The 25,542-nt window shown below is 41.9% G+C and overlaps 1 protein-coding gene across 2 annotated transcripts; it reads right to left on the reverse strand.

Moving 5' to 3' along the window:
* Window positions 1-11: 11 nt before the first annotated feature.
* On the reverse strand, window positions 12-25,055 carry MFSD1 (major facilitator superfamily domain containing 1). 2 transcript variants are annotated; one of them, XM_054983383.1, is made up of 17 exons: window positions 24,857-25,055; window positions 22,773-22,825; window positions 21,194-21,306; window positions 19,885-19,927; window positions 19,411-19,478; window positions 18,509-18,617; window positions 17,269-17,371; window positions 15,078-15,176; window positions 14,097-14,208; window positions 12,588-12,644; window positions 10,783-10,939; window positions 10,156-10,253; window positions 9,046-9,158; window positions 7,874-7,921; window positions 5,281-5,341; window positions 2,023-2,134; window positions 12-1,357 (listed from the first exon to the last, which is right to left on the reverse strand). In XM_054983383.1, the coding sequence occupies exons 1-17, from the start codon at window positions 25,017-25,019 to the stop codon at window positions 1,298-1,300; spliced, it is 1,569 nt and encodes a 522-aa protein (XP_054839358.1). In that variant the 5' UTR covers window positions 25,020-25,055; the 3' UTR covers window positions 12-1,297. The 2 variants fall into 2 exon arrangements, with proteins under 2 accessions (XP_054839358.1, XP_054839359.1); XM_054983384.1 differs by lacking the exons at window positions 12-1,357; window positions 2,023-2,134 and adding an exon at window positions 2,292-3,084.
* Window positions 25,056-25,542: the final 487 nt, after the last annotated feature.

The following is a 25,542-nucleotide window of genomic DNA, read 5'->3' on the forward strand; positions in this document are numbered from 1 at the left end:
CCCAAACCCAGCAAGGCTGTTATAACTCAATGGAACGACGCTTGTTAAGAAATGAAAGCAAGGGTCAATATTTTTAAAAACTCATACATTTTGCTTATTTGGCTTTATTTCTAGGATGGGGGGGGACACATTTACAAGCCAATCAATTGCCAGTAACTTATCTATGCTTTACAAATTGTATTTACAATTAAATGCTGAATAAGATCAAATGGAACAAAAAATCCATCCACAGCTTTTAGTTTTCAAAAAAATCACCTTTACGTCAAGAAAACTTGCACTCAATAGGCCCTCAATGGAATCACTACAGCCCAAGGTAGTTATTTACAATTTAAACACGTTAAGCAATATTGTTACTATGAGATATAAAAGACGTTTCCCCCACCGTGCGTTTTGTAATATTCTGTGCTCCAGGTATCTTAAGATGCACCAGTTAACATTAACCCCAGAAAATCAGTACTAACTGAATAAAAGCTACACAGTTAGACATGAAGAACTATGCAACTAGCACTGACTTTTTATTGAAATGGTTGTGCAGCACCAGACCTCGAGGTCTGTTTCTCAGTCGAACTGTTTCATTAATTTAGGAGTACAAAAGCAACCACGGCGATCCTGATTGCTGTGAACGGTAACCGAAGACTTCTCATTTTCTATAAAATTACTGTTTGCCTTGGTTAAGAAAAAAATACACATACTGAGCTATTTCCATAGGAAACGTCGACACTCTGCTTTTCATTGACAAGGAAAAGATCAAGACAGCTACTCTGAAGCTGTGCACTTCTTTAAAAGTTACAGATAAGGAATAAAATTTCACAGAAATGAAACATCAAGTGAATTAAGATCATATAGCTTCCCTTTTTTATATATAGAGAAAGGGACATAAAATAAGAACACGGATGTCCAATGTGAAGGCAGAATATAATTACCGCAATTAATATGTGTTGTTAAAGTCCCAGGCTAACAGCTGTACATGACCCAAACTGCCCCTCACATTTATTACAATGGGAAACGTAACTCGATATGGATTCTACAAGCAGAAGGCTGCCAACAGCAGCCCACAGATGTTAAAAGGGATGATGTTTTTATGAGCTTCTCTCCTCCCCCCACCCCTCTACACTTGGCTCAGAGTTAAATGTACTGTCTTAAAATCTTCAAGAGGCTACCTATGTTTTCTTCGTTTGCCGAAAAATACTGAATATTATTCTGTTTCCGTTCTACTTGCAGCTCCCTGCTACGAAAGAGCGAGGTCCTGGGTTGCGTAACATTTCAGACTGTGTTCCTGCGTCTCAACACAACTGTGCTACTTCAACACACTTCTGTGTGCCAGCGCAGGTAACGGGCAAGCATAGTTGTCTGGCAGCTGCAAAAATAAGAGAAAGAGCAAGGCAACTCGTCAACAAGGAGTTCTGTCTAAATTTACTCTGGATGAATTTGGAAGCAGGCACAACTGCATAATTTTCCCACAATCAGAAAGACCTTATCAGCTGTGCATTTTGGCTAAAGGTTTGATATGTATGCTTTACTTGTAGAGAAAGGAGAAATGACTACATTCCACTGTAAACATAGGGAGCCATCTCATACCAGATCAGCCTGTTTGTCCATCTACTCTGACTGATTCTAAAGGTCTCAGGCACAGCTTTTTTCTCAACCATCTTATGGGGCCACAGCTCAAGGGCAGAGTATCTGTTTTGTACACAGAAGATCCCAGGTTAAACCCCCAGCATTTGCAGCTAAAAGGATCAGGTGGGTAGATGCCGTGAAAGACCTTTTCCTGAGACCCTGGAAAGCAATTGCCAGTCTGAGTAGACAATGATGACCTTGATGGACTGATGGTCTGATTAAGTATAAGACAGCTGCAAGCATATTCATGTGTGTTCAGTATTGAGCTGCATAGACCAACGGTCTGACTCGGTGTAAGGCAGCTTCATGCATCCTTTTAAGTGGAGACGCCAGGGACTGAACTCATTTCAAAGTGATCTACGCTGCAACCTCATAGAAAGAAATATATTGTGTGTTTATCAGTACCTGAGCACCTAATCTGGAGAGATACCTATTCCTCAAACTAAAGTCACTCTTTGGCTGTAATTTGGCTAAGTCATCTTCATTCTGCCGTCTGATTTTTTCCCGTCTTTCTGCTCTGTAAAAAGAAAGGGAATGCTGTTAGCACACAAGTGTTAACAGTGAGATGTGCCAGAAGATCTGCTGGATATCCCTCTCTAGGTCAAGGGCACACTCAAGTGTAAAGAAAGGTGGATCAACTAAATAAACCTGAGAGACAATAAGAGACAGACACCTTCTTCTCCAGTATTTATTCATAAACGTCAAAATTTCAGGGAAAAGTCAAAGTTTCCAAAAGTTTTTTGCCTTGAACATGAAATATTGTATCAGTACAAAAACCAAGAGAGGAGTAAGCCCCTGAAGCCATGAAATTGTTTGGCAGACCAAGATATTGTTTCTCCTAGAGGTATTTCCATTGATTTGGCTAATCACTCTACCATTACCACCCGTTATGAAACCATCACCATGAGGACTTCATTTAAAACCACTCAGGGTCCTGAAACTCAATACCACAGTTTATTAAAATGCAACCCTTCGCAATGTCTAATTAAGAAACACTGCATTTGGAAAGGCAACACTCCCTTAGAATATAAGGTAAATCTGCGAGAACTAACCATTATTGTACCAGGGGAAAGATCATTACTCCATAATAAAAAGGTAAAATCATATAAAGTGCTGCAGAAGTAACAAAAGATCAGCTCCAACCACATTTTGAAGAAGCCAGCTGCCGTTCAGCAGTAACCAAGGCTCTTCAATGAGGCGCAGATAAACAAACACAAGTTCTGTGCTGGCTGCCATCCAAGTCCTTCCATCAAGATGCAAGTTTGACCAATTCATACACAGTTTTAGTTGTGAAAGTGTCCAGTGAGTGCTACTGTGCTTTCCAATCAACTAGATCATCCAAGAGTTAAACATCAAGCTGTTAACACACATGCACCACACACTCATCGCATCACTCTTCAGTTGGACCTGTGGCTGATCAAAGAGCTTCCCCACTTCTGGATGACATTTCCTAGTCAGATTTCTTACCTGTAAAAAACATTGTAGGGAGAGTTATTGGAGCTGGCTTGCAAAATCTTTGCTGCTTGTCAGAAATGCCATTAATGTACTGAACACCACACTGAGAATGTTCAAAAGGCAACAGGGAAGGGTGACTCCCAGAGAAAGAAGAAGACAAGCAGGCAACTCTTTTCAGGTCATAAATGGCTATCTGCAGCCAATGCTTACAAAGGCAATTCCCTTCTATCTGCAAAGCTAACAGAGAAGGGGAGACATGGGCCTAATTAGTATCTCTACTGATCTACATTCTCCTCCTGCTTCACATTCTGAAGATGTTACCCCTTTGCATCTTTAAGAGGGCTTCAGGGCTGGCATTAAGATTTTGCAGGCCGTGCTTTCCCTCCTATCGTAACTAATACTTCTCATGCTCCAAGCACTTGCAACACCCCAGAACCTCTCCCACGCAAGTGCCACTGACATGACCAAGAAGCATGGGAAACTAACACTGAGCTCCAATATGCCTACTGTTCACTCAAATGAAGCATGGGCAGGAGATGTGGCTGGCAAGATGGATCTGACAGCAGTGCTAAGGATCCTGGAATGGCCCTGAGCAGCTCTCTGTTTCTGTTACCAGAGCCAGTGACATTTCATTGCTGTTAGAAGAGCTCTAAAGCCTCTTGCATTGGGCTACTACGGGGGCTGGGAATGAGACAAGTACGCATAAAACTCCCAGCACATTCTCAACACAGTGTTTTCCAACTGGGCAAAAGAAAAATAAAAGTTAAAGAACAGAGCAGAAGACACAGGTGGATTTTTCCTACTGCCCCCAAAACTACAGCCACTCATGAGCCCCTAAAAAAGTAACAGAGTGCTGTGGGATCCTGTGTTATATGTGAAGTGCAATGAGGAGGAGGAAACAGGAGGAAACTGGCTCTCTGGGCTGCATCCAAAGCTCTGCTGATGAAAGAGAGAGCAGCCATTCTAATCTATTGTCCATCCACATCGCGATTCACACCACGTCACATGGCTTTTCATTCATACTGGTCCCCCAACCCTGGGCATTGCCTGTGAGGCTCACAGAAGTCTCTGGGGGAAGCAAGAAAAATCCACTGGCTCAGTACAGAATCCAACCCAGAGTCCTCAACAGAGGAGGCATATTTAAGGGGGAAAGTACCAGGTTAAACTTGCCAGCCCATGTAGGCAACTATCACCTTGAATTAAAGCAACTTGGAATTCTGTATCTCCATCACAAAGAATAAGATGCCAAGTTCACATCACCTGGTATGTCAGACACAACAGTGGTTCTTTTTCCCCTTCTCCATTGCTGGAGTTAATTTTAAAATCTGTAAACAAAACTATTAGGAAACCCAAGTCCTGATCTGTATACGAATACTTTAGACTTATGAAGAGGTGTCTCTCCCAACAGTAGCAAAATGGAAAACTTGAGAGCCTAAAATTAGGTTCTCAAGCCATATTTGGACAACAAATCAATATTCATCAACTCAAGGCCCTAAATGGGTTATTTGTCACAACAATACAGTAGTCCCCACAGAGACAGGCATCACGCAAGAGCTACAGTAGTTGCAGCCATAGCCAGCTGTGTTCTCTGTGACTGTGGCAATATGTTCACTTGAACAAAAATTATATTCTGTGATCACAGACTGGTCTACCTTGATTCAGACTTTTAGAGTAAGATGTTAAGTGATTTCTAAAAAACCCTCTCATTTTCTTATCCAAATGAGCTGTTTGCTTGACAATTATTTTTAATTCCTCTAATCAGGGCTGGCACAGGACTATGGGGCAATTATGCACTGCTGATCTTGCATACTACATATTAGTTACCAGCATCTTGTGGCACATAGGAGGTAAACCCCATCTAATCAATGACTTTTCTGACTTAACACGATAAATCCAAAGCAAAATCCAGCTGAAATGTCACTCCTGCGAGCCAGGAGTGCCACAGCTGGAAGGGAGACGCCACAGAAAATGGGAGCCCCAATGAACAACAACCTGGGAACCAAGCCAATACTTTTAAGCCATCTTCAAAAGACACAAATGCTTCGCATCTGCTCTCCCAGTTTTGTGTAAAGATTCATTCAGAACAATTTATTAAGGTATCAATTCCTGCATATATTACTCGGGACCTCCAAGCTCATTTGCACGTGATTCCTACAGTCTGTTCTGTGAGAGCCCACAGGCATGTTAGAATCACAGCTACATACTTACTCTGCCTCAGCCAGCTTCTGAAACTTCTCCCTTCTCTTTGCAGACCAGTTAAGGTCACCTCCTATGGGAGAAGAAATATACAGAATTCTATGAACAAATAAATCATGGGGTAAGCTTTCACATGCCACAGTCCTCTTACTCAGATGCATAATTTACCCAGTGCTTTTTAGACACCTGTGCAAAGTTGTACACATCAAGTATTAAAGGTACTTAACTAAAAACAAGATACAATATGAAACTGAGAAACAAAGGCAGCAAGGGTTACAAATCAAAGCAGTAAAACTAAATTCTAATTATTTCAGAAGAAAGCTGAATCAAAGAAGAAACATCAGCAGGGGGAGGTGTGGTACAGGAGGAAATGTGCAGTACATGAAAAATGGTCATGGCTAGAGGTGTAGGACAACAAGATTGACGGAACATACAGCTAACATCACCACAGTTATAGACATAAGGAAATCATCGCAGCAAGTAACCATTCTGGTGCAGCCACACAGGAATACAGCAGCTATGCAATGCTTCTTATCTGTTCCAGATAGCCAAGCCAATCCACTAGAAAAGTGGGTAGAATCCAATTCCTTCCCACTAATGTGCGCATAGCACACACTTCTAAGCCACTTTGCTTGAAACTGTCCCATTGTTCCCAATGGATTTATTGGCAAACAAGCAGGCTACGTATCTATGCCCTTTTAGCCTGGCCTTCCTCCCAGGAGCTTAGGGTTCCTGCCATTTTATACACACCTTTTTCACAACAATAGTGTAACAAATGGCATTAAAAATGAGAAATTTAAAAAACAGCAGGATGAAAACAGTCTTCGGCAGTAAGTGAAAACACACAGATCATCTCCTACCCAAGACAATTTCCCAAAGGATTATTTCGTAAGTAATTTACCAAATGCAAAGAGAGCTACAAAGTTCTTGGAATCTCAGGTTTGGGAGAAACAGACCAGATGAGGACCAAACAACCAAGTACAGTAGCTTTCATGCCTGTTTATATGGAAGAGCCAGCTGGTCACTGCTAGCAACAGAATGCTGACTAGATGGACCCTTGGTGCGGGATCCACAAGATTCTTGCATTTTTAGTACTGAAAGCCCCATCACACAGTTTTGTCACCATCCCCTCTGAAGCCATTTTCACAATATTTCACAGTTCTGTAAACCATCCTTCACTGACTCTAGCAAAACAGAGACCTTGATAACAACTGACATTTTCTAAAGGCAGAAATCATAATGGTGCGGGGACATCAGCCCAAGGCCAGAGGGTTGCTGGTTGTACACTCCTCTGGAAAGGCAAGACTTGTGGCACAGGGACACTCCTTGTGACAAAGGGACACAGCAGGACACTGCTGAATTCCCTAGCAGCAGCAATGTCTGGTGGTACCTTGAACCAGTCTAGTCTTACCTGGTTCTCCCAGACAAAGATGTGGTCTTCATCATCCATGTTTTAGTAACCTCCCATGCTGACAAGTGCAATGCAATCTATATGGGGCTGTCTCTGAGTGATCTGGAAACTCTAGGTGATGAAGATTACTATGGCTTGTCTCCAACAGGAATAGTATGAGGGGACATACTACACTGATACTGGCCCTGCATGTACCAGCTTCTGACTTGCTTCCGAGCTTGATTCAAGATGGTGATGACAGCCTGGAGCTCCAAGGCATGCCTCCTCCCATATTATGCCCCCAATTCTCATTTAGGGGGAAGAGGAGGCATTGCCCCACACTCCTCTTTAATGGATGCATGAACAATAAGGGTTCAAGGCCAGGCCAAATCTACAGAAGCTGGTCAGTGAAATATCAGTGGACTCAATATGCTTATGGAGGATAGGTCGATCAGTGGCTAGTATCTAAAGGGCACCGCCACAAATAAAGACAGCAAGCCTCCGAATACCAGTACTAGGAGGCAACATCAGGAGCAGGCCTCAGCCTGTATGTCCTGTTGTTGTTCCTCTAAGTAACTGGTTGCCCACTGCATGAGGCAGGATGCTGGACAAGATGGACTACTGTTTTGATCCAGCAGGGCTCTTATGTTCCTGTGATGGAAGCTCGTTTGGACAGTTCACTGTTGGCTTCCATGTTGCTCGCAAAGATGTAGCTTTTGGCAACTATCAGTCATGTTTAGAAACTAAAATGTCTTTTTACACTGAACTTTAGTTTGATTTTTCTCCAGCTAAGTTTCGTTTTAGCTGTTAAGCTTATTTTTACTGTAGCTTTAGCAATAGAATATTTTTATTACTGTCAAGTTCCACTGAACACTGATACACTTTTGAAATAAAAGACTAACTTGCTGTTGGATGCAAAGTGAAGAGAACAAAACGAAACCCATGTGATGGGGACAGGAAAAAGGCTAACTTCATTATGTTAGGTCTGCAACATGATTTGAAGCTATTAGTGATATGTAAGAAAGCGCTTCTGTGCTTAGTATTTAACACTCTACATTACACTAGACCAGGATGAGAAGTCAAAGTAATTCAGAACTTTTAAGAAGTCAAAGCACCTTATTGCAAAATCATTCTAGGTACAAGCTTCCACCACTGTGCTGTTAACTAAAAGATCAGTTGTACACACAAGTTTCAAGTAGTTGAAAAGATACTTACCTCGGATGAGATTCACAAAGTACAACATGACTACAGCTATGAGCGACACTAGAAAGCAAAGGAAAAAAAGTTATATAAACCTTACAGAAACGTCAGGGAGCCCCTCCAGCTGGGTTGCAAGTCATTTAGAGCTGCCTTTTTTTTCTTGTTGCCTTTGAGAAGGACCCACTGTGTACAGAAAAGGTGTGCCACAGCTCCCTCTGCATGCACACTAAGAAAAGCAGCAGGACACGGAAGAGGATTTCCCTTGGCTTGCTGCTCACTAAGGAACACTCCCTCTATGGGCTGCTGTCCATGGTCCTGACCTTGACACCACCTTCACTCTGTCCCTTTCCACCTTCCTGATACATGCTTGTCACTCAGTAGGTTCCAGGTTTGGAAAAGTCAAATGCCTCACAGGCCAGGGGGATCACAGCACTATTACAATGGATAAAGCAACTAAAGAGTTGCCTACACAAGTTTCAAAACACAGTGTATGATAACTGCAAAAAGAGTGCTTTGCTTCAAACTGCTTGCGATTGCAGTAAAACAGACACTTAGGCAATTTTATATGACACCAACGTATACATCTGTGCCCCTCCTGTCAGACCTGTAACCTTCCCAGTCCGGCGAGCAAGATTAGGTGCAGCAAGGCAAAATTAAGGAAGAGAATGAATGGCAATTGACATGGACAAGGGAGGTCTTGGACAAGGCCTGAATACAAGAACAAAAGCCCCTCCCCTCTCAAATCAAAGAGGTAGCCTGATCTGGAAGCTTCTGGGCATACACCGGCATCTTGCCCAGTTCAGCAAGCACAAAAACTGAAATGCTGTCTAACATCTCTTAAGCTCAAGGAGCCCCTGTGTGCTTAAATACCAATATCTACATAGAGTATGTCCCCATAGGGAAAAAAGCCATATGCGAAGTAGCAAAAATTTCTGGCTACTCTCAATCAAACCTGATTGCTAAATCTCAGCAAAAGTTCCTCCAACATCCAGAGCATCCATGCACAGAAGTCATTTAGAATGAAGCCCAAAGCAATCTCTGCTGTGTGTACACGTGTGCATGTATATAAACCAGGGTCAGAAGCCATACAGGATTTCTGCTTAAGCATAACTCTTTCAAAACTCCCTTCTATGTGATTTGTTACTCACAATGAGAGAGGCTGCACCCCCAAAAGGCTGCATACTTACAACACACACAAGCACTGAAGAAGATTTCTAGGAACAGGTATCCTCGGGAATCCAGTATCATACCAGCAGCTATGGCAATCACTGCCAGACCCAAGTTCTGTATGGACTGCATACTGGAAAGCATTGAGAAGACAATTAACTTACAAAATCCAAAAAAAAAAAATTACCAAAGAGGAATAAGTTTTTAAAAGATTTACTCTTCTATACATTCAAAGCAGTTTCACTTAAAAATAAAGTAATAAAATCTACTTAAAAACAATAACATAAGAGTGAGACAAATAGCACAGCTAGGCAGTAGCAGATAAAACAAAACCATTTTTAAAAACAGGAAGAACATCTATTTAGTGAATTCACAGTATTGTATATTTTTGTCACCCACCATTTCTTTGAGCTTACAGTTTTCTCTTGCGCATTCTAGCTTCACAAATCACAACAGCCCTATAAAGTGGCTAGGCTGCAAGGAAGCAACTCATCCAAGGCCACTCAGTAAGTGAGAAAGCTCAGTGAGGACTTGAACCTGGATCTCTCAAACCCTAGTCCAACACCCACATCACTAGACCACACTGGCTCTTCTTCCTGAACAGCAGCTTGCTCAAGCACAAGCAATGCATTCATATCCCCAGATCCCTATTTCCAAAGCTTGGCATGAACAGTATCTCAAGGATGGCCCTGCAACTATATGCTTTTCATTGTTTTGTTTTTTAAAAAACTGTTAAGATGGATGGGGTAGCATAATGGTGGCAGCAGAAGGCAGCAGAAGGCTTGTAATTTTCTCAGGCCGAGACCCATTTGTGCGCTTGCTGGTTCCGTCTCCCCTGGGTCTGTTAAATTTTCATTCCTGATTGAAGAGCTCACAGGCCAGGGTTGAAGCACAGATCTCACAGTAGGTCAAGAAAGCCATCAAGAACAACTGCCAAGTCTCAATCAGAAGCTTCCTTATTTCGGGACATTCGCAGAAAGGCAAGGAAACAGTAAGGTACCAAGAATGAAGCTACAAATTACTCTTGCAGAGAAATGATACGCTGTCTAACAATGACCAGCTACGGAGCTACAAATCTCTAAGTAGCAGAAGACCCCAAAGCATCAAGACATCGTAATCTTTTTACTTACAAGCCATAAGCTGTTCCCAGCTGGTGTTCAGGGACCACGAAAGCAACCATGGGCCACAAGGCACAGGCAAGAAGAGAGTAAGCTATTCCTAACAAACACTGTGGGGGGGAAAACATTAAAACAAACACTTTCAGCATGAGCTACAACCAACTGTTGTACTGAATGACTACAGGGGTTTAATAAAATAGCACACCATTTTTCTACCTAGTTCCCCAAACAGCAATAAGAGGCAGCTTTCACTAGTCTCTTCTGCTCCTAAAACTGGTGGATATTATAAGTAGTTGGTCAAAATAATAAGTATGAAGAATGCAACAGACAAGAGCACATAATACAGTTAACCCATCTGATAAAAACCGAGTGCTTCTTACACTGGAGACATTAATACCGAGCGTGCACTGCTACATAAAAGAGATGCTTTCGAGTTTGGGGGCATCCATGTTATACTGCAAGGAGAGGCAGCAGAGGGAAAGAGAAAACAACACTACACAAAATTATGTCTTTCCTTCTGTTTTCACAGAAATATATTTAGAACACAATACACATGAAGTGCAATTCATTACGTGACTCATCATTTCCACACACATGCATTCATCTATTTGCAAAAGTGAAGCTAGAGGAAATGCTTACCATAGCGATCCAAGGGTTCCAGAAAGTAAAAGCCAACATGACGTGAGAAGCCAGAGTAATCACCACTGAACATATAACCCAGGAAATGTTCCTTCCAAATTTATCCACTAGGAATCCAAAGACAGGAGACAAGGGTGCTGATATGACATACACAATGCTATTTAAAAAGAGAGGGGAGAAAACGACAATTATTTTAAAAGATCCAGATAATCAGGATACAATTCTTGGTGCTGGAAATGGACCAGCTTTTATAGGAAAGACTCTTCCTTCAACTACTTCAGTCACTTTGTAAGTTCTCTGGTAGCCCAAGCAAAAATTCCATGTTTTATTTGATGCATTCATAGAAGCCAGGAACCCAGAAACACTCAGCATTAGCAGAAAGGGAACAATGGAAAGAGATAACATCCGACACACCATTGTTAGCCTACTGATAGGAGCTAACGGGAATATTTTTCTGCAAGCGATTGAAGTAATCTGTAAGTCATTTTCCTTGAATGCAAAATGTTAAGTCACAACTAGAGTCCAAAAAGCGCCTGCACAGTTATCAACTACTTTGAGAGCAGCTTATCTTCCACATTTAAAAAACCTAAACAAGCAGCTTAAAGTTCCTCAAGAAAGACCTAGGAGGTTTAAAATGAATCTTTGGCCATCTGCTTTGCCTTTTTCAAGGGGCCAAGATCAAAAGAGCTGCAGGTGAGTGAACCCCAATGTGATTTTATACCACCTGGTGGGGAGGGGGGAAGAAAAGACTTCCATGTCACATCATAAAACTGCTTTTAAAATTCCTCTCAGCCTCAAAACCTGTTTTCCAGGTGGCTGGTGTAACCCCTTTGATGATGATGATATTCAATTTATATACCCCCCCTTCAGGACCACTTAACACCCACTCAGAGCAGTTTACAAAGTATGTTATTATCATCCTCACGACAATCACCCTGTGAGGTGGGTGGGGCTGAAAGAGCTGTGACTGACCCAAGGCTTCAAGTGGAGGAGTGGGGAATCAAACTCGGTTCTCCAGATTAGCGTCCTGCCGCTCTTAACCACTATACCAAACTTTGAGCACTGAGAAGCATTAGGCTGAGGTCCAAACAAACCACACAAGAGTCCACTATATTCCACATGCTGGCCCAGAATCTGAATGGGGTGGTCAAGTGGCTTAGGGAGAACAAACTGAAGTTGAATTCGTGTAAGACAGAGGCGATGCCGGCTGGAATGGCCATTGCTCTTCCTCCTATCAACAGTGTGCAGCTTTCACTGAAGGGGGTGGGGTGGGGAGAGTATGCTGCTGGCTGCAGTATAAGTCATTTTTAGTTTTGTCTCTATTGTGTTTTAATCTGTTTTATTAAGTTGTTGTTATCCACCTTGAGACCTGGCTGGAACAAAGCTGGGTGTATAAATATTTTAAATAAGTAAACAGTATTCAGTTTCTGGTGAGCAGCCATATTGGCCTGTAGCAGAAGAGCAAGATCTGGGTCCAGTGGGAAATCTAGTTGGTTTTTAAGGTGCTACTGGACCCGAATCTTGCTCTTCTAAATGCTATTTAGTTTTCTCTGTAGTCAGTAAGGCTAGGGAAGTTTTGAAAAAAGACGGGTGAAACAGAAAAGCCAGCTTTAGTGCATAATCCATATGCCATGCATCGCTATGTCTGTTGTGGGCCTAGTCCAGTACGGCAAACCATCTAGCCAGACATAGTGACTCCAAATTTATTTATTTGTTTATTTACTTTCAATTTCTATTCCGCCCTCCCCACATCGGCAGGCTCAGGGCGGATTCTGCAATATTTACCTGTATTTTGCAATAGTTACCTGTTGATTGCACTTGCTTCTTGAGAAGAAAACTTGAATTTCTCAATGAAGAAAACCCTGTAAATTCCATAAGGAAGTTTTATAATATCATACATGGTTAAAAAAAGATATTAAAAACAGACTACCCCCACCCCCCAAAAAACACACCTGGCTTATCATAAGTTCACAAAACGTTTAAAATACGGCAAGGATAGTCCTGCTGAAGAGCAAGCATCCCTCTTCCATTCTGATCAGGCCAGGAGAAACACCTGTCTTGAATTGTCAATACATTGAATCCTATGACTCCTTCCCAGTAAGTCTTTTTTCAACAGAGAAAGACTTACTCCAGTGGAAAACGATGTGTTTTTTTTTCAGAAGGAAAAACCTTTCTTTGTTGAAGGACAACCTGGTCCAAGGGAGTCGTGTTAAAAGTTAGAGGGGGAGTTTAAACAGGATTCCCAGTGGTTGTGATGGAGTTTCAGTGATCCTTCCATGGTCCTCTCTCAACTCCCTAAATCGCTAGAAGAAATTGTGCTAAACACGTACGCTAAATTTTACGCCTGTTATAGAGCTGAGCTTGATGTAGATATTTTTTTACGCACTGGGGACAGCCCTGCATTGTCTGTATTAAAAAAGTGCTCTGTATGAACTGCAAATAGCAATATCCACTATGCATACAAATAGAATTTAGTATACTTTTTAAAAAATCATGGTTCGGGGAACTATTTACTAGCACAACTTACTAGTGGCTAGGTCTGTAGGCACAAACAGAACCAAGGTTAGGCATTACTGAAACATATAACCTAAAGCTTTTCAAAGTGTGAGCACCTCAGAAACATGGGGACACCAGATTACCATAACAGAAAACCCTCCATGACTCTATAGCTTCCATATGAAGTTCACTGTACACTTTGTCTTTTTAATGTGACCACGGTGCTTAATAAGGAGCCCAGCAACGTCAGAACCATCATGTTACTGGTTTCACAAAGTGGACTATTCTGGACATACATTAAAGGCTTGAGTTCATGACAGAAGTGAAGTCTCCAGGTTATGGTTGGAAAATGTCTAGACAATCCTCCATGGCTGACATTACACTAAGGCTTTCCCCATAGACTAAACTTAATATTACCAACAACAAAAAAAGCCCCATGATGCTCCCAGCCTTTAAAGTGTCCATATCCATAAAAAGGTTGGATGGGATTTTGGAAGAGAGTATGATGGGCATGAGGAGATGCTTAACTAGAAATAAAGGGGAAAAAACCCAAGGATAGTCCTGCCTAGGAAAAACAGCCCCACCCCAGACTTTTTACCCCTCATATTTTCCAAAAGAATCATTGAAAAATTTGGAGGAGCACTGAAACAAGCTCTGTGAACCATTTTCCTGGAGATGACATCCATGTGGGAAATACAGACTTCTATAAAGTGCTAAATCACAGCAATGGAGAATATCTGTTCTAAAACAATGAACCTCTAACATCTGGTAGAACAAAAACAGCAAGACTGATAATACGCTGCTAAACACGCACTTACTTTCCAAGTCCAATGAAAGGGAAGATAGCCACATAATAACACACACAGATGATAAATATGAGCCACAGGGACAACGAGAAATCTTTTACATCAGTTAACTTAATCACTTCACCTTGAGAGAAAAGAAACATCAGCATTAGCTTTAGCAAGCTGAATTTTTAGAAGAATGCTTCAAGGAAGTGTTCATGGAGCTACTCTTTATGCAGGGAGGGTCTTTCTGTAGCAAGAACCGATACAGTTTTGCCTAGACATTTTCAGATGTTCAGCTGTCCAAGGCATAATTCATAGGAAAGACTCACTTGCAGGTCAGCTCCTTTAAGCATGCCTCACTTGCACCTCGGAGCTCCTCTTGGGGCAAGAAAATGAGCAAGCCACAGTACATGGACAAACACCAATAGCCGACAGGGAACTTATTTTCTTCCTCAAGGCAGGAAGATATTTATGATTCAGTGGCATCTAGGCTATTTGTTCTGGTTCTGGCTTTCCCACAGTTCTTTCCACTGCATCATCATTTTAGATAAGATGGGGATAAAAATCTTTAAACAGGAATGGAAGATTGAGTTGTAGTGTAGAGGATCCTTAATACCCCCTCCCAAGGAAAATACCCCCTCCGTTTGGCCTTCAACTTCTAAAAATGCCCTCCAAGGTCTGATGTTTGCAGGAAAAGAGATGCCACAACTACTTGAAGATCATCTACAATTAAACAAGCCCTCCCGCCACTATACTGTCTTCCCAGACCTCTCTGAGATGAAGCAAGGGCTCCCATTTCTCATCTTTAAAGCAAAGATCCTCAAGACTCTGGACAAGCGAAACTGGTCATTTCTAAGTATAAATTTCCTGACTAAATGAGGGAATTTTTTTACATGGCTTCTGACAAACTCAAGAGTGAGGAAAGGAACACAGACGTTCAAAAGTTTGCCTCTGCTCTCCAGTGAACAGTTTTCATAAACTAAAATCCTATTATTGAAAACTGATACTCACCCGTTTTCCCCTGCTCTTTACAAAGAATTTTCTCTGCTCTTCGGTCCAAATAAGCAAGGAAGAGAGCACAGAGTAATGAAAAGATACATGTTACACCACCTGAAAATTAAGACATAGAATTAACGTGTAAAAGGAGGCATCTACTCCATGGAAAGCAACCAAAGGAAGTTCACAGCAGCACACATAAAGCACCCAGTGACTAATACTGAAAGATGATTTGCAGATGTGAAACATCTGTGACGGATCAAGTGCCACTGGCTGTTCTTTAATAGCAAACATGAGCTCAAAGAGTCAGTTGTGAAATGGAAGCAATGTCCAGGCATATGTGAATCAACTCTTCACACAGCACAGCAACCAAAGTGCTACTTCTCTGATGTTAAATGCATTCAACTATTGGCGATGGTGTGTATGGAAAGCTGGATTGGAATCAAGAGAATCCCTGAAAGAGTAACAATTTTATGTGAAAAGGTGTAAGAAGTCTTCTGCCTAAATAGAAGCAAGGCTTCCAGGTTAACTTAGACAATGGTGTAATTCAGCGACAGATTTACTGTATTAATTGTTCAACGCGTACAGCAATGATGTGCACTGTATCAGCAACTAGAGACAACCTAGAGCTCGTATCTAGTGCTGAGCAGATACTGTTCTGTAATCTTATATTGATGTCGCCAACTGTTCCCATTCCCGAAAAAGCTCACCATCAGCTGCTGCAGTGACTGGTGTATGCTTTTGGTCCACAGCAATTCCACAGCTGTATCAGGCAGCTTGTGTATGGCGTGGGCTAGCAAGATACACAAAGTCTCTAAAATATCTAAATGATTAGACCTTCTCATTAATAAATTACCAAAGTCAATTAAGTAGCACAAGAGATTATCACGCGAAGCAGGAAAGTTCATTCTTTCTTTTAAAAGAACCACGGTTCATGTTTCCAAGTAACTGAAGAACAGCCCTGCTGGATCAGACCGGTGGTCCATAGTCTGGCATCCTGTTTCAAACTGTGACTAACCAGCTGCCCTGGTTAGCCAACCAGGGTATAGAAGCCAAGGCTTTCCCCTGGTATTGCCTCCCAGCACAGGTATCCAGAGGTTCCCTTTACTAAGAGCCAGTTTGGTGTAGTGGTTAAGAGCAGCGGGACTCTAATCTGGAGAACCAGGTGTGATTCCCCACTCCTCCACTTGAAGCCAGCTGGGTGACGTTGGGGTCCAGTCACAGCTCTTCCAGTACTCTCTCAGCCCCACCCACCTCACAGGGTGATTCTTGTGGGAATCATAACATACTTTGTAAACTGCTCTGAGTGGGTGTTAAGTTGTCCTGAAGGGCAGTATACAAATCTAATGTTATTATAACCATGGCTGGCAACCACTGATGGACCTATCCCTCCATGAATCTGTCTAGCCCCCCGCCCCCTTTTGAGACATCCATGCTAGCAGTGATTTCCACTAGACAAGAAAGCCATTATTTTATTTATAGTCTGCCTTTCTCACTGAGAATCAAGGCAGACTACACACTGTAAGTCACTACAATCAACTGGATGGAACATACAGTAAGCAACACAATACGGTTAGGATTGTCGAAACATTAAACCAAGCAGAGACCCAAACCAAGCATAAGTATCAATGTGACATGTCAAACAATGCAGACATTTCATAGTAGAATAATATATACAACAAAAGATAGTGCATACTATACCCAGTAGTATAGTCCATAGTCCCTTTCCCTTTATTAAGGCATCTTCCTGACCATTCCATTACAATACAGCCCTATTACCATTGTAAAAATGTCCTTCTGAATAATTCAGTTTTGCATAGTTTGTGGAATGTCAGGAGAGGGGGAGCCTACCTGGGCGCAGACAGGCTGATCCATAAAGTGGCGGGCTGCAACAGAGGATACACATGTACAGACAGTTGTTGATCTTGCCCACCTGCAAGGTGGCATCTGCAGAAGGCCCTGCTCCGACAGTGTAAGTTGTCATGGTGCTGACTTTCAGCAACCTGGAGACAGGAATACTATCACGTATCCTTTAGGCAGAGCTTCAAGTGTGGCATTTATACTATGAAGCACATGCAGCCTGAAGCAAAGTATGAACTACTTACATATGTCAGAGCTGAAAATTGAACAAACTTCCAATTATATCACAGTACAGAAATCCTAAATATGTCATGCAAATTCAGTATCACTTAAAGTATTTACTAACCTATCAAGAGGACTATGCCGAGAGTGGTGTGACCTGTAGAACCCAGCAGATCTTGTATTCTAGAGTACACCCAGCCCATAATATTCATATTCACAGTGCTCCCCTAGGAAAAGAGATGATCAACCAGTGTAATACCATTTTCAACATCTTCTAAGGAAACACTATGCACACAAAAACACTTCTAAATCTGTTGACAATGTATATTTTAAAGAGTCTGTATATGGGCATTCTTCTAAGAGCATCTTGCAAATATATATATAAGATATGGAATTTGAAGCCTCATCTCTGTACATTTCACTTCAAGAAATTCTACCCAGGGATACACTTGATTCCACTATTATTTTAAGCTGATGTTCTCAATAAGCAGAAAGCATGTCTAACCAGAGTTGATGATCTGATTATCCAAACTAGCAGAGACAGGAGGAAATGGATTTGGATTTATACCCACTTAAATTTCCTTTAACTACCTAGTGCAGTGGTCACCACAGGGAGTGAGAAGACGCACAAAAGATGGATTTGCAACTGTCAGGTGCAATACCTAAAATGGTACCTCTAGTGTCAGATGCTGGGAACACTTTTAGGGAGACAGCTATCAAAAACTTGCCCTTGCTTGCAAATCTCCAGGGAAGTTACTGAACATTACTGGAGACTGTATCACATTAAATAGATGAGGATGAACTAGCTGGACCATCTGAACTAGCATGAAAACGTTTGTAATAGTTAAGAACATGAACCAGCCAACTATATGCACACATAACATTTTGTACTGATGCGTTGGAAGGATATGTTTTGTACCCAAAGGTTATCATATACAAACCAAGGCCTCCCTTGATAGAAGAAAAACACTGGCATTTCAAGAGCCATCTGAGGCCCCAAGAACTACAAAGACCCTTGTAGGAACTTATTTCAAACCATTCAATCCATCTAGGAGACAGACAGACTAACGTTTTGGGTACCCTTTGCATGCAAACACTATCATCCTAAACGTCTGCTATTCATATCATGCAACAGTACTTCCCACCAGTGTTCCCTGGCCCTGTGAATTGTACAATGATATGCCTAAAAGCCTTAACTGAAGAACAGTATTCACTGATCAGATATTAGCTTTAGAAAAATATGTGTACCTAGATAACTGCTAGTCACCCTCATGAAGATAGCTAGGAATCAATTGCAAAATGAACAACTAAATATATGGTGGTCATTACAACAGGAAGAACAGAAAATGGATTTTTATACTTACAATCCGAGCCATGCTGAGTTGCAGTCCAAACACAAGGTTTAATTCTTTTCCTTTAAACCAACTGACAGCATAGGTATTTTGGGCCACTGCTAAGGACTCCCCACCAATCCTAAAAAAAATAAATGTAAGTTCATGAATCCAGGCATTTGAAGCAATGTATGTAACAACCTTGCTTTTGCATGATAAAAGATGTATGTTCATAGTGGGGTGCAATCAGGCAGTACTATAAAGACAAAAAGGGAACTAATCCAATTTTTCAGATTCAAAATTAAAGAGTTGCCAACTATTATGGTGTATTAACTAAGAGCAGGAGATTTTTGGCAGGACATCTCTTGTTCAAACCTCAACTCAGTTATAAGTTAATGGGGCTCAAGAAGAGAGCACATGCCAGTGCAGAGTAATGATTCAAAATGTTGGATCAGGATCTGAGAGACCCAGGTTCAAATCCCCACCCTGCCATGGATACTTTATGTCCATGGCCCAGTCTTGTACTCCCAACTTAACCTACCCAACAGGGTTGTTGTGAGGATAACATGGTGGACAGGAGAACAATGTAAGCTGCTAAGGGTCCCCCACTCGTTCAAAGCGGGAGTACAAATGAAGTAAATAAATTATGCTTTGAATGCAGAAAATCCCAGGTTAAACAAGTTAAAGAATCTCCTGTTAAAGAAAATCAGGCACTAGGTGGCAGAAAAGACCTGCTTTCTGCCTGGAACTATGGAGAACTTCTGCTGGTCAAAGGAGACAATGCTGAACTAGAAGGATCAGTAGGCTAACTCAGCGCAAGACTGTCTATAACTTTTTACAACGTCTTGTATAACACAATGTTTCATTTGGACAAGCTGATTTTTTTAAAAAAAGAAAATGTCAAATATTTATAATGCTTTCATATATGAACTCACCCAAATACAAACCGTCCAGCTTCCATCAGCCAAAAAGCATTAAATACTGCTCCTAAAGCAAAGATGAGCTACAGAAGAGAAGTAATGTGTCACATATCAGTCAAATAGTTGAAAAGCAGTATAATCATTGGGTTGGATCCTATAATCCACTTCTGATGATGAAAAGGCATCAATTTCTCACCACCGCCCCCCACACCCACTTCAGATCCTCATTTTGGCCCCTTTGCCCCCAACCAACCAGGAATAGACTTGGGGGGAAATGCAGCAAGAAGGGGAGGCAGAAAAAGTCCTGCTTCATTAGCTCAGTTCTGCTCACAGACCTACTAGGATTCAAGCCTAAGAGTCTGACTAGTAGTTTGCTTAAAATCAGGATCATTTAATACAGGAGTTTTGAGTTCTTTGGAATTAAAGCATCGATTACTTTCCTGTAATTAGCTGCTGAGCAGTGAATGAACATTACTCATTTTAACTCACCTGCCCAACACAGACAAAGGTGCTAAATATTATTGTGCCCCATCTGTAAAAAAAGTTTAAGCCATTTTAAAATTTCTTTATTATAAGTCATCATCAATGTGCAAAGATAGTAATAGAATTGGAGAAACTGCAATTCCTGTATCATTTTAAAAAAAACAAGCAAGACAAAATAAATATGAACATCTAACACTACACATATACACAGTGCTTTCCCTGTTCAACACACTTCACAAACATTATTTTGCTGCACTCCTTACAACAGCCCTAACTTTATCCAGATAAAACAGAAACTCTTTGGGTAGGGAAACCATTCACGGCTTAGAGAACTTCTAGATGCCACTCTCTCTTTGGGCAAGGGCTGTTTGGAGGTACCCTGAGTGCCATTTAGCAGCTAAGGCCAGTGCATCAGCTGCAGCCATTTCTGGAGAAAGCTGACTTGGCCAAAAACATGTATGCCTTGCTAACAACCAGATTAGTTTAACCTACCATACTCTGTGTGGGTTCACCCTTGAAGATAGTTCAGAAACTTTGATTGCCGCTACCTGCGAGTTTCCTTACAGGGATGCACCAGAATGATCATTTAAAAAATCAAAGCGACTTCAACTGCATTGGCTCCCAATTGGTTTCAGAGTTCAATTCAAAGTGCTGGCTCTAAAGCTCTAAATGTCATGGTTATACCTGAAGGACTGCTTTAGTTTTGAGACCAACTTGCAATGCTTTCCTGTGGAACCAAACCTTGGCTGAGATTAGGTTGCCTGGATTCCATGGGCGGACTTCTTAGCCACTCTCTCCAGATTTAGAATTCTCTCCCCTATGGGCTGAGATTAGCACTATTCCAACACACCTTCTGAGGCAAGCAAAAGACAGCTCTCTTCCAAAAGCTCTCTTCCAAGCTAGACCAAAATAAGGGGCACTGTTGATACCTGAGCTTTCCTGTTGACACAGTTTAGTCCCTTTCTGCTTGTCTTTACAAGTTTATATTTTAAATTACAAGGATCCTTGGGGTGGAAAGGTGGCCTATAAACAGTCTAAATAAAATAATAAAAGCCTCATCGTGTATGCCAGTATCACCATCATATCCATTCTGCCAACTAGGAGGCTTGACTGAGGCCACCTGACTTTGCAACAGAGGTGGCATTTGAACTGGTGACCTCCCAAATCACAACTGATTTTCTTAGCCAGTACGCTACAGAGGCTGAAAGTCTAGTTCATCTCATACAAGAAAGCCATCAGCTTATCTCACAATCATTTTTAAAAATTAAAATGATAACGTTCTATTATTTTGAAGGAAGAGAGTTTGCGCACTTACCTTATTCCAAAGACTCTGTCTATTAGAAAGCCTCCAAAGAAACAGAGGACGACATTTGGCCAGGAATACCAGGCATACAATGCCATAAACTGAGCAGTGTTCACTTTCATATCCTAAACAGAAAAGTATACATATAAAACTTCTTTGAACCACTTTGGCTACAAAATAGTCACACAGGAACAGCTACAAAATGAGCTACTTTCCACCACTATACTAAGAGTCCAGTCCAGAGATCCACAAAGTCTGGTCCCTCCATCCCTCCCCCTCTGGAAGATGAGCACTTGGTTTAAGATTCAGGTATCTTATTTCAGGCATCTTATTTCACTATCTGGAAGAAAGATGCTGGAAAGGGAAGGCTCCACACATGGCCCCACCAATACTGGAAGGAACACTCCAGACGAGTAGAGGAAAGCGGCCTCTGGCATCAGAGAGAAGTGAACATGTTTTCATGGAGACACTTCCCTGCCTTTGAACTGCAGCCTTACTTCTTAAGTATGACACTTGTATGTATTTTTCTATATTTATTTTTCTTCACTATATTCACATCCTTTCTTTCCTCCAAGTCACTCAGAACAGCATTTTACCCATCACAAGCACCATGTAAAGCAGCCCTAGACAGAGCTTGCTTGCCTTTTCCCCTCCTCCCTTCCTTTATTCTGCTAGCTATAACTTTCCCCCCTCCTCTACCATTGTGTCAGTGCCTTCTCAGAACTGGATCAGCCCTGCACTTTATGGTGGGTGAACACACTCTGTTTCTACTCCCTGCACTTTATTGTGACTGAACACATTCCCTGACTCTCTCACATTCTTTCTGACATTCTGAAACCAAGAGAGTAAGTAACTGCAGTAATGCTGTATTTTTGTTTTCTCAGAGCAAACAATAGCCTTGGGATAACGTGAACAAAGGGAAGTCATGATCTTTAAGGTAGCCTTGAAAATAATAAACCACCATAATCTGAAAAAGAGGACAATCCTCAGAAGCTGGATATCTGGTAAGTTCAACTCAGCTACCGCCGACACTCCAATAATACAGCAGCTTCTCCATACCAATTAGGTGGCGCCAACAATGAACTCAACAGGAAGTATGTATATAATCTTTGAGAATTCTATTTTTGTACAAATTTATCACCAGATATAAAGGTAAAGCGTACTGTTGAGTCGCAACTGACCCACGACAACCCCATGAAGTTCCACCTCATGGGGTTTTCAAGGCAAGGGATGAGCAGAGATGGTTTGCCATTGTATAGCAGCTCTGGTCTTCCTAGGTGACCTCCCATTTAAGTACCAATCCTGTTTAGCTTCTAAGCTCTGACAAGGAGAAGCTAGTCTGGGCTATTAGGGCTACTACATTCCCAGATAGCAAAATTTAACAGCTAGGGTTTAACACACATTGTAACTAGCCATCATTTTTATTTTTGGAAACCAAACAATTAAGCATTCTAATCGGCTGTGGGAAGGAACTGTTTCTTACCAAGCTTAACATATGTAAATTAACAGTTGTAGAAACTTCTAAAAATAATTTTTCTGGACAGGTAAACAGTGAACTTCGACATGTTTACACTTCTTTTTCTTTACTCACCCCCTGAACTTGAGTCTGCAGAGCTGCAGGGTTGTCATAGCAAAAATAGCTGCCTTTAAAGAAAATTAAAATACAGAAATTAGGAACTGGGCAGTAGTATATGTGAAAGGGATCTTGGGGTAAGAGTGGACTGTAAACTGAATATGAGCAGTCAGTGTGATGCGGTGGCAAAAAAGGCTAATTCAATCCTGGGTTGTATCAAAGGGGCCATAGCAACAAAATTGCAGGAGGTCATAGCCCCTCTCTATACTGCCTTGGTCAGGCCACACCTGGAGTACTGTGTGCAGTTCTGGAGGCCTCACTTCAAAAAGGATGTGGACAAAATCGAGAGGGTGCAGAGGAGAGCGACGAGGATGATCAGGGGTCTGGAGACTAAGCCCTACGAGGAAAGGCTGAGGGCCTTGGGAATGTTTAGTTTGGAGAAGAGGAGGTTGAGGGGGGACATGATTGCTCTCTTTAAATATTTGAAAGGCTGTCATTTGAAGGAGGGCAGGGAGCTGTTCGAGTTGGCAGCAGAGGGTAGGATGCGAAGCAATGGGCTTAAATTACATGCAGAAAGGTACCGGCTGGATATTAGGAAAAACTTTTTCACCGTCAGAGTAGTTCAAAAGTAGAATCAGCTGCCTAGGGAGGTGGTGAGCTCCCCCTCACTGGCAGTTTTCAAGAAGAGGCTGGATGAATACTTGTCAGAGATGCTTTAGGCTGATCCTGCACTGGGCAGGGGGTTGGACTAGATGGTCTGTATGGCCCCTTCCAACTCTATGATTCTATGAACTGCTAAGTGCTTTGTATCCTGAAAAGGCTTCAAATCATGATAATTAATCTATATCCTGTTTTAAAACATCCTAAATTTTTTGCCAAAAAAACCTTCCTATTCTGCTTATCACGAAACTAAAACAACTCTTTCCGTTTTCAAAGAGAACGTTAATTGGTTTTTAAAATGAACTGAATGCAACCAGATGTTCTCTGGCATTTTTATAAATATTTTTAAGCAGAGGCTAAATGGCTGTCCATAAGCAGTGCTGATTCTATGACTCAGTATGAACTTAGGCAGATTGTGAGAGGGAGGGCTGGAAGGGATGAGCCTGTACTTGACTCCTTGTGGCCCTTTCTTATGTGTCCAAGGTAATGCTGAATACCACTTTGAAGTCAGGGAAAGAATTTTCCTCCTCTAAACCAGACTGGCCAGGGATCCTAGAGGTTTTTTGCCTTCCTCTGGGCATTGAGCAGGAGTCACTCAGCATGGGCATTGTGCAAGGGGTTAGTCTAGGTGACCCTTGGAGTCCCTTCCAACTCTATGTTTCTATGATTTCAAAGTTGTAGTCTTAATACCTGTGTAAATTTTAGGCAATTTTCATCATGTTGCTGACAGCATTATACTGTTTTTACTGCATGTTTTTAAAAACTTGCAATCTAACTTCATTGCATTTTTAAAAATTATATAATCTGTCTTGAGGCTCAGCAAAAAAGCGGACTATAAGTGAATTGTGAAGAACTCTGATGTATTAGTTCGGGGCTTTGGCCACACTTCCCTGAAGCTACATGAATTCCGACACTTTACTATTGTTATGTTTATTTTTCAAGTTGGATAGAGTAATTGCCAGATGAGAAAAAACAAGCAAGGTTTAGCTTCTCACACAGGAAAGTGATACAGACTTTTAAAGGCACTCAAATAATTCAAATACAACATAAGAAGGGAGGGGAGTTTAAAAGCTGCAGCTCCAGCAACTAGCAAGTCACCAGCCAGCTTTACTTCTCAGTATTTTCTGCTACTTCCTCCTTCTTTTTGCCAGCAATTTGCATGAACGGAGAGGAAGGGGGGGGCCAAAAACACAAACACAGACCTCTCAAAAGAGATTAATTAAATTATCACCACACGATTTGGAAATTTATCAGACTTTCAAGCAGAAACCCACCGCACCCATCCCAATTCATTCACTGAAAAAACACGTCGGGAGAAAAGAGGGATAAAGAATTAGAGTTATTCACGACTTCGGAGCCTTAACTGACTTTTTTGTTCTAAACTCCAAAAAGTTATCACTGCCCCAGGGGAGCTGCTTTCTGGTCCTCCCTCGCTCGCTCACCGAAGCCCAAGAAACACATCAGCGCCAGGACCACCAGCCGATGAGCCAGGCGCTGCGGGTCGCAGAGCGCCGAAAGTGGCTTCCTCGAAGGGGGCGCATCGCGCTCCGGCGGCGGCTCCTCCTCGCCCAACAACGCCCGCTCCTCTTCCTCCAGCGCCGCCATCTTGTCTTCCAACCCTCAGCGGCAAGAGCCGCAAGCAATCACGTGAGAGCCCGACCACATGACTGCCCAACCTGGAGCCCTCACGTGAGACCCTTGCCGACCAGCACGGCCTTGGGGAAGGCGGGTCCTTTACCATAGAGATAAAGGGAAAACCTACCGCGACATACAGTCTGAACTTCAGGTTAAAAGTTAAAGGCTCGTCTTTCAGTTCACACACATGCACACTCCCTTTATCCTCACTCAAGCCAGAACGAACAAGAGCACACGAACTCCCCAATTTATGAATGGGTTGCCTTCCAGAATTTTGTGAATGGCAAGGGCTGAAGGCTGAAACAGGATGGAAAGGGCCGGAACAGGCATTAAACAAATAGTGCTACCACAAAAAACAGTGGAATGTGTTAAACACACCGGAGAACAATGTTTTAGAAATAAAAACATGGACATAGCATGCTGGCCAAATACTCCCGGAACAGCACGGAACTGGCCAGACCGGGAACCAGACAGAAGCATTAAAAACCCTGCA

Source organism: Eublepharis macularius, chromosome 6, assembly GCF_028583425.1.
Source record: "Eublepharis macularius isolate TG4126 chromosome 6, MPM_Emac_v1.0, whole genome shotgun sequence".
In the NCBI taxonomy this organism is placed as follows: Eukaryota; Metazoa; Chordata; class Lepidosauria; order Squamata; family Eublepharidae; genus Eublepharis; species Eublepharis macularius.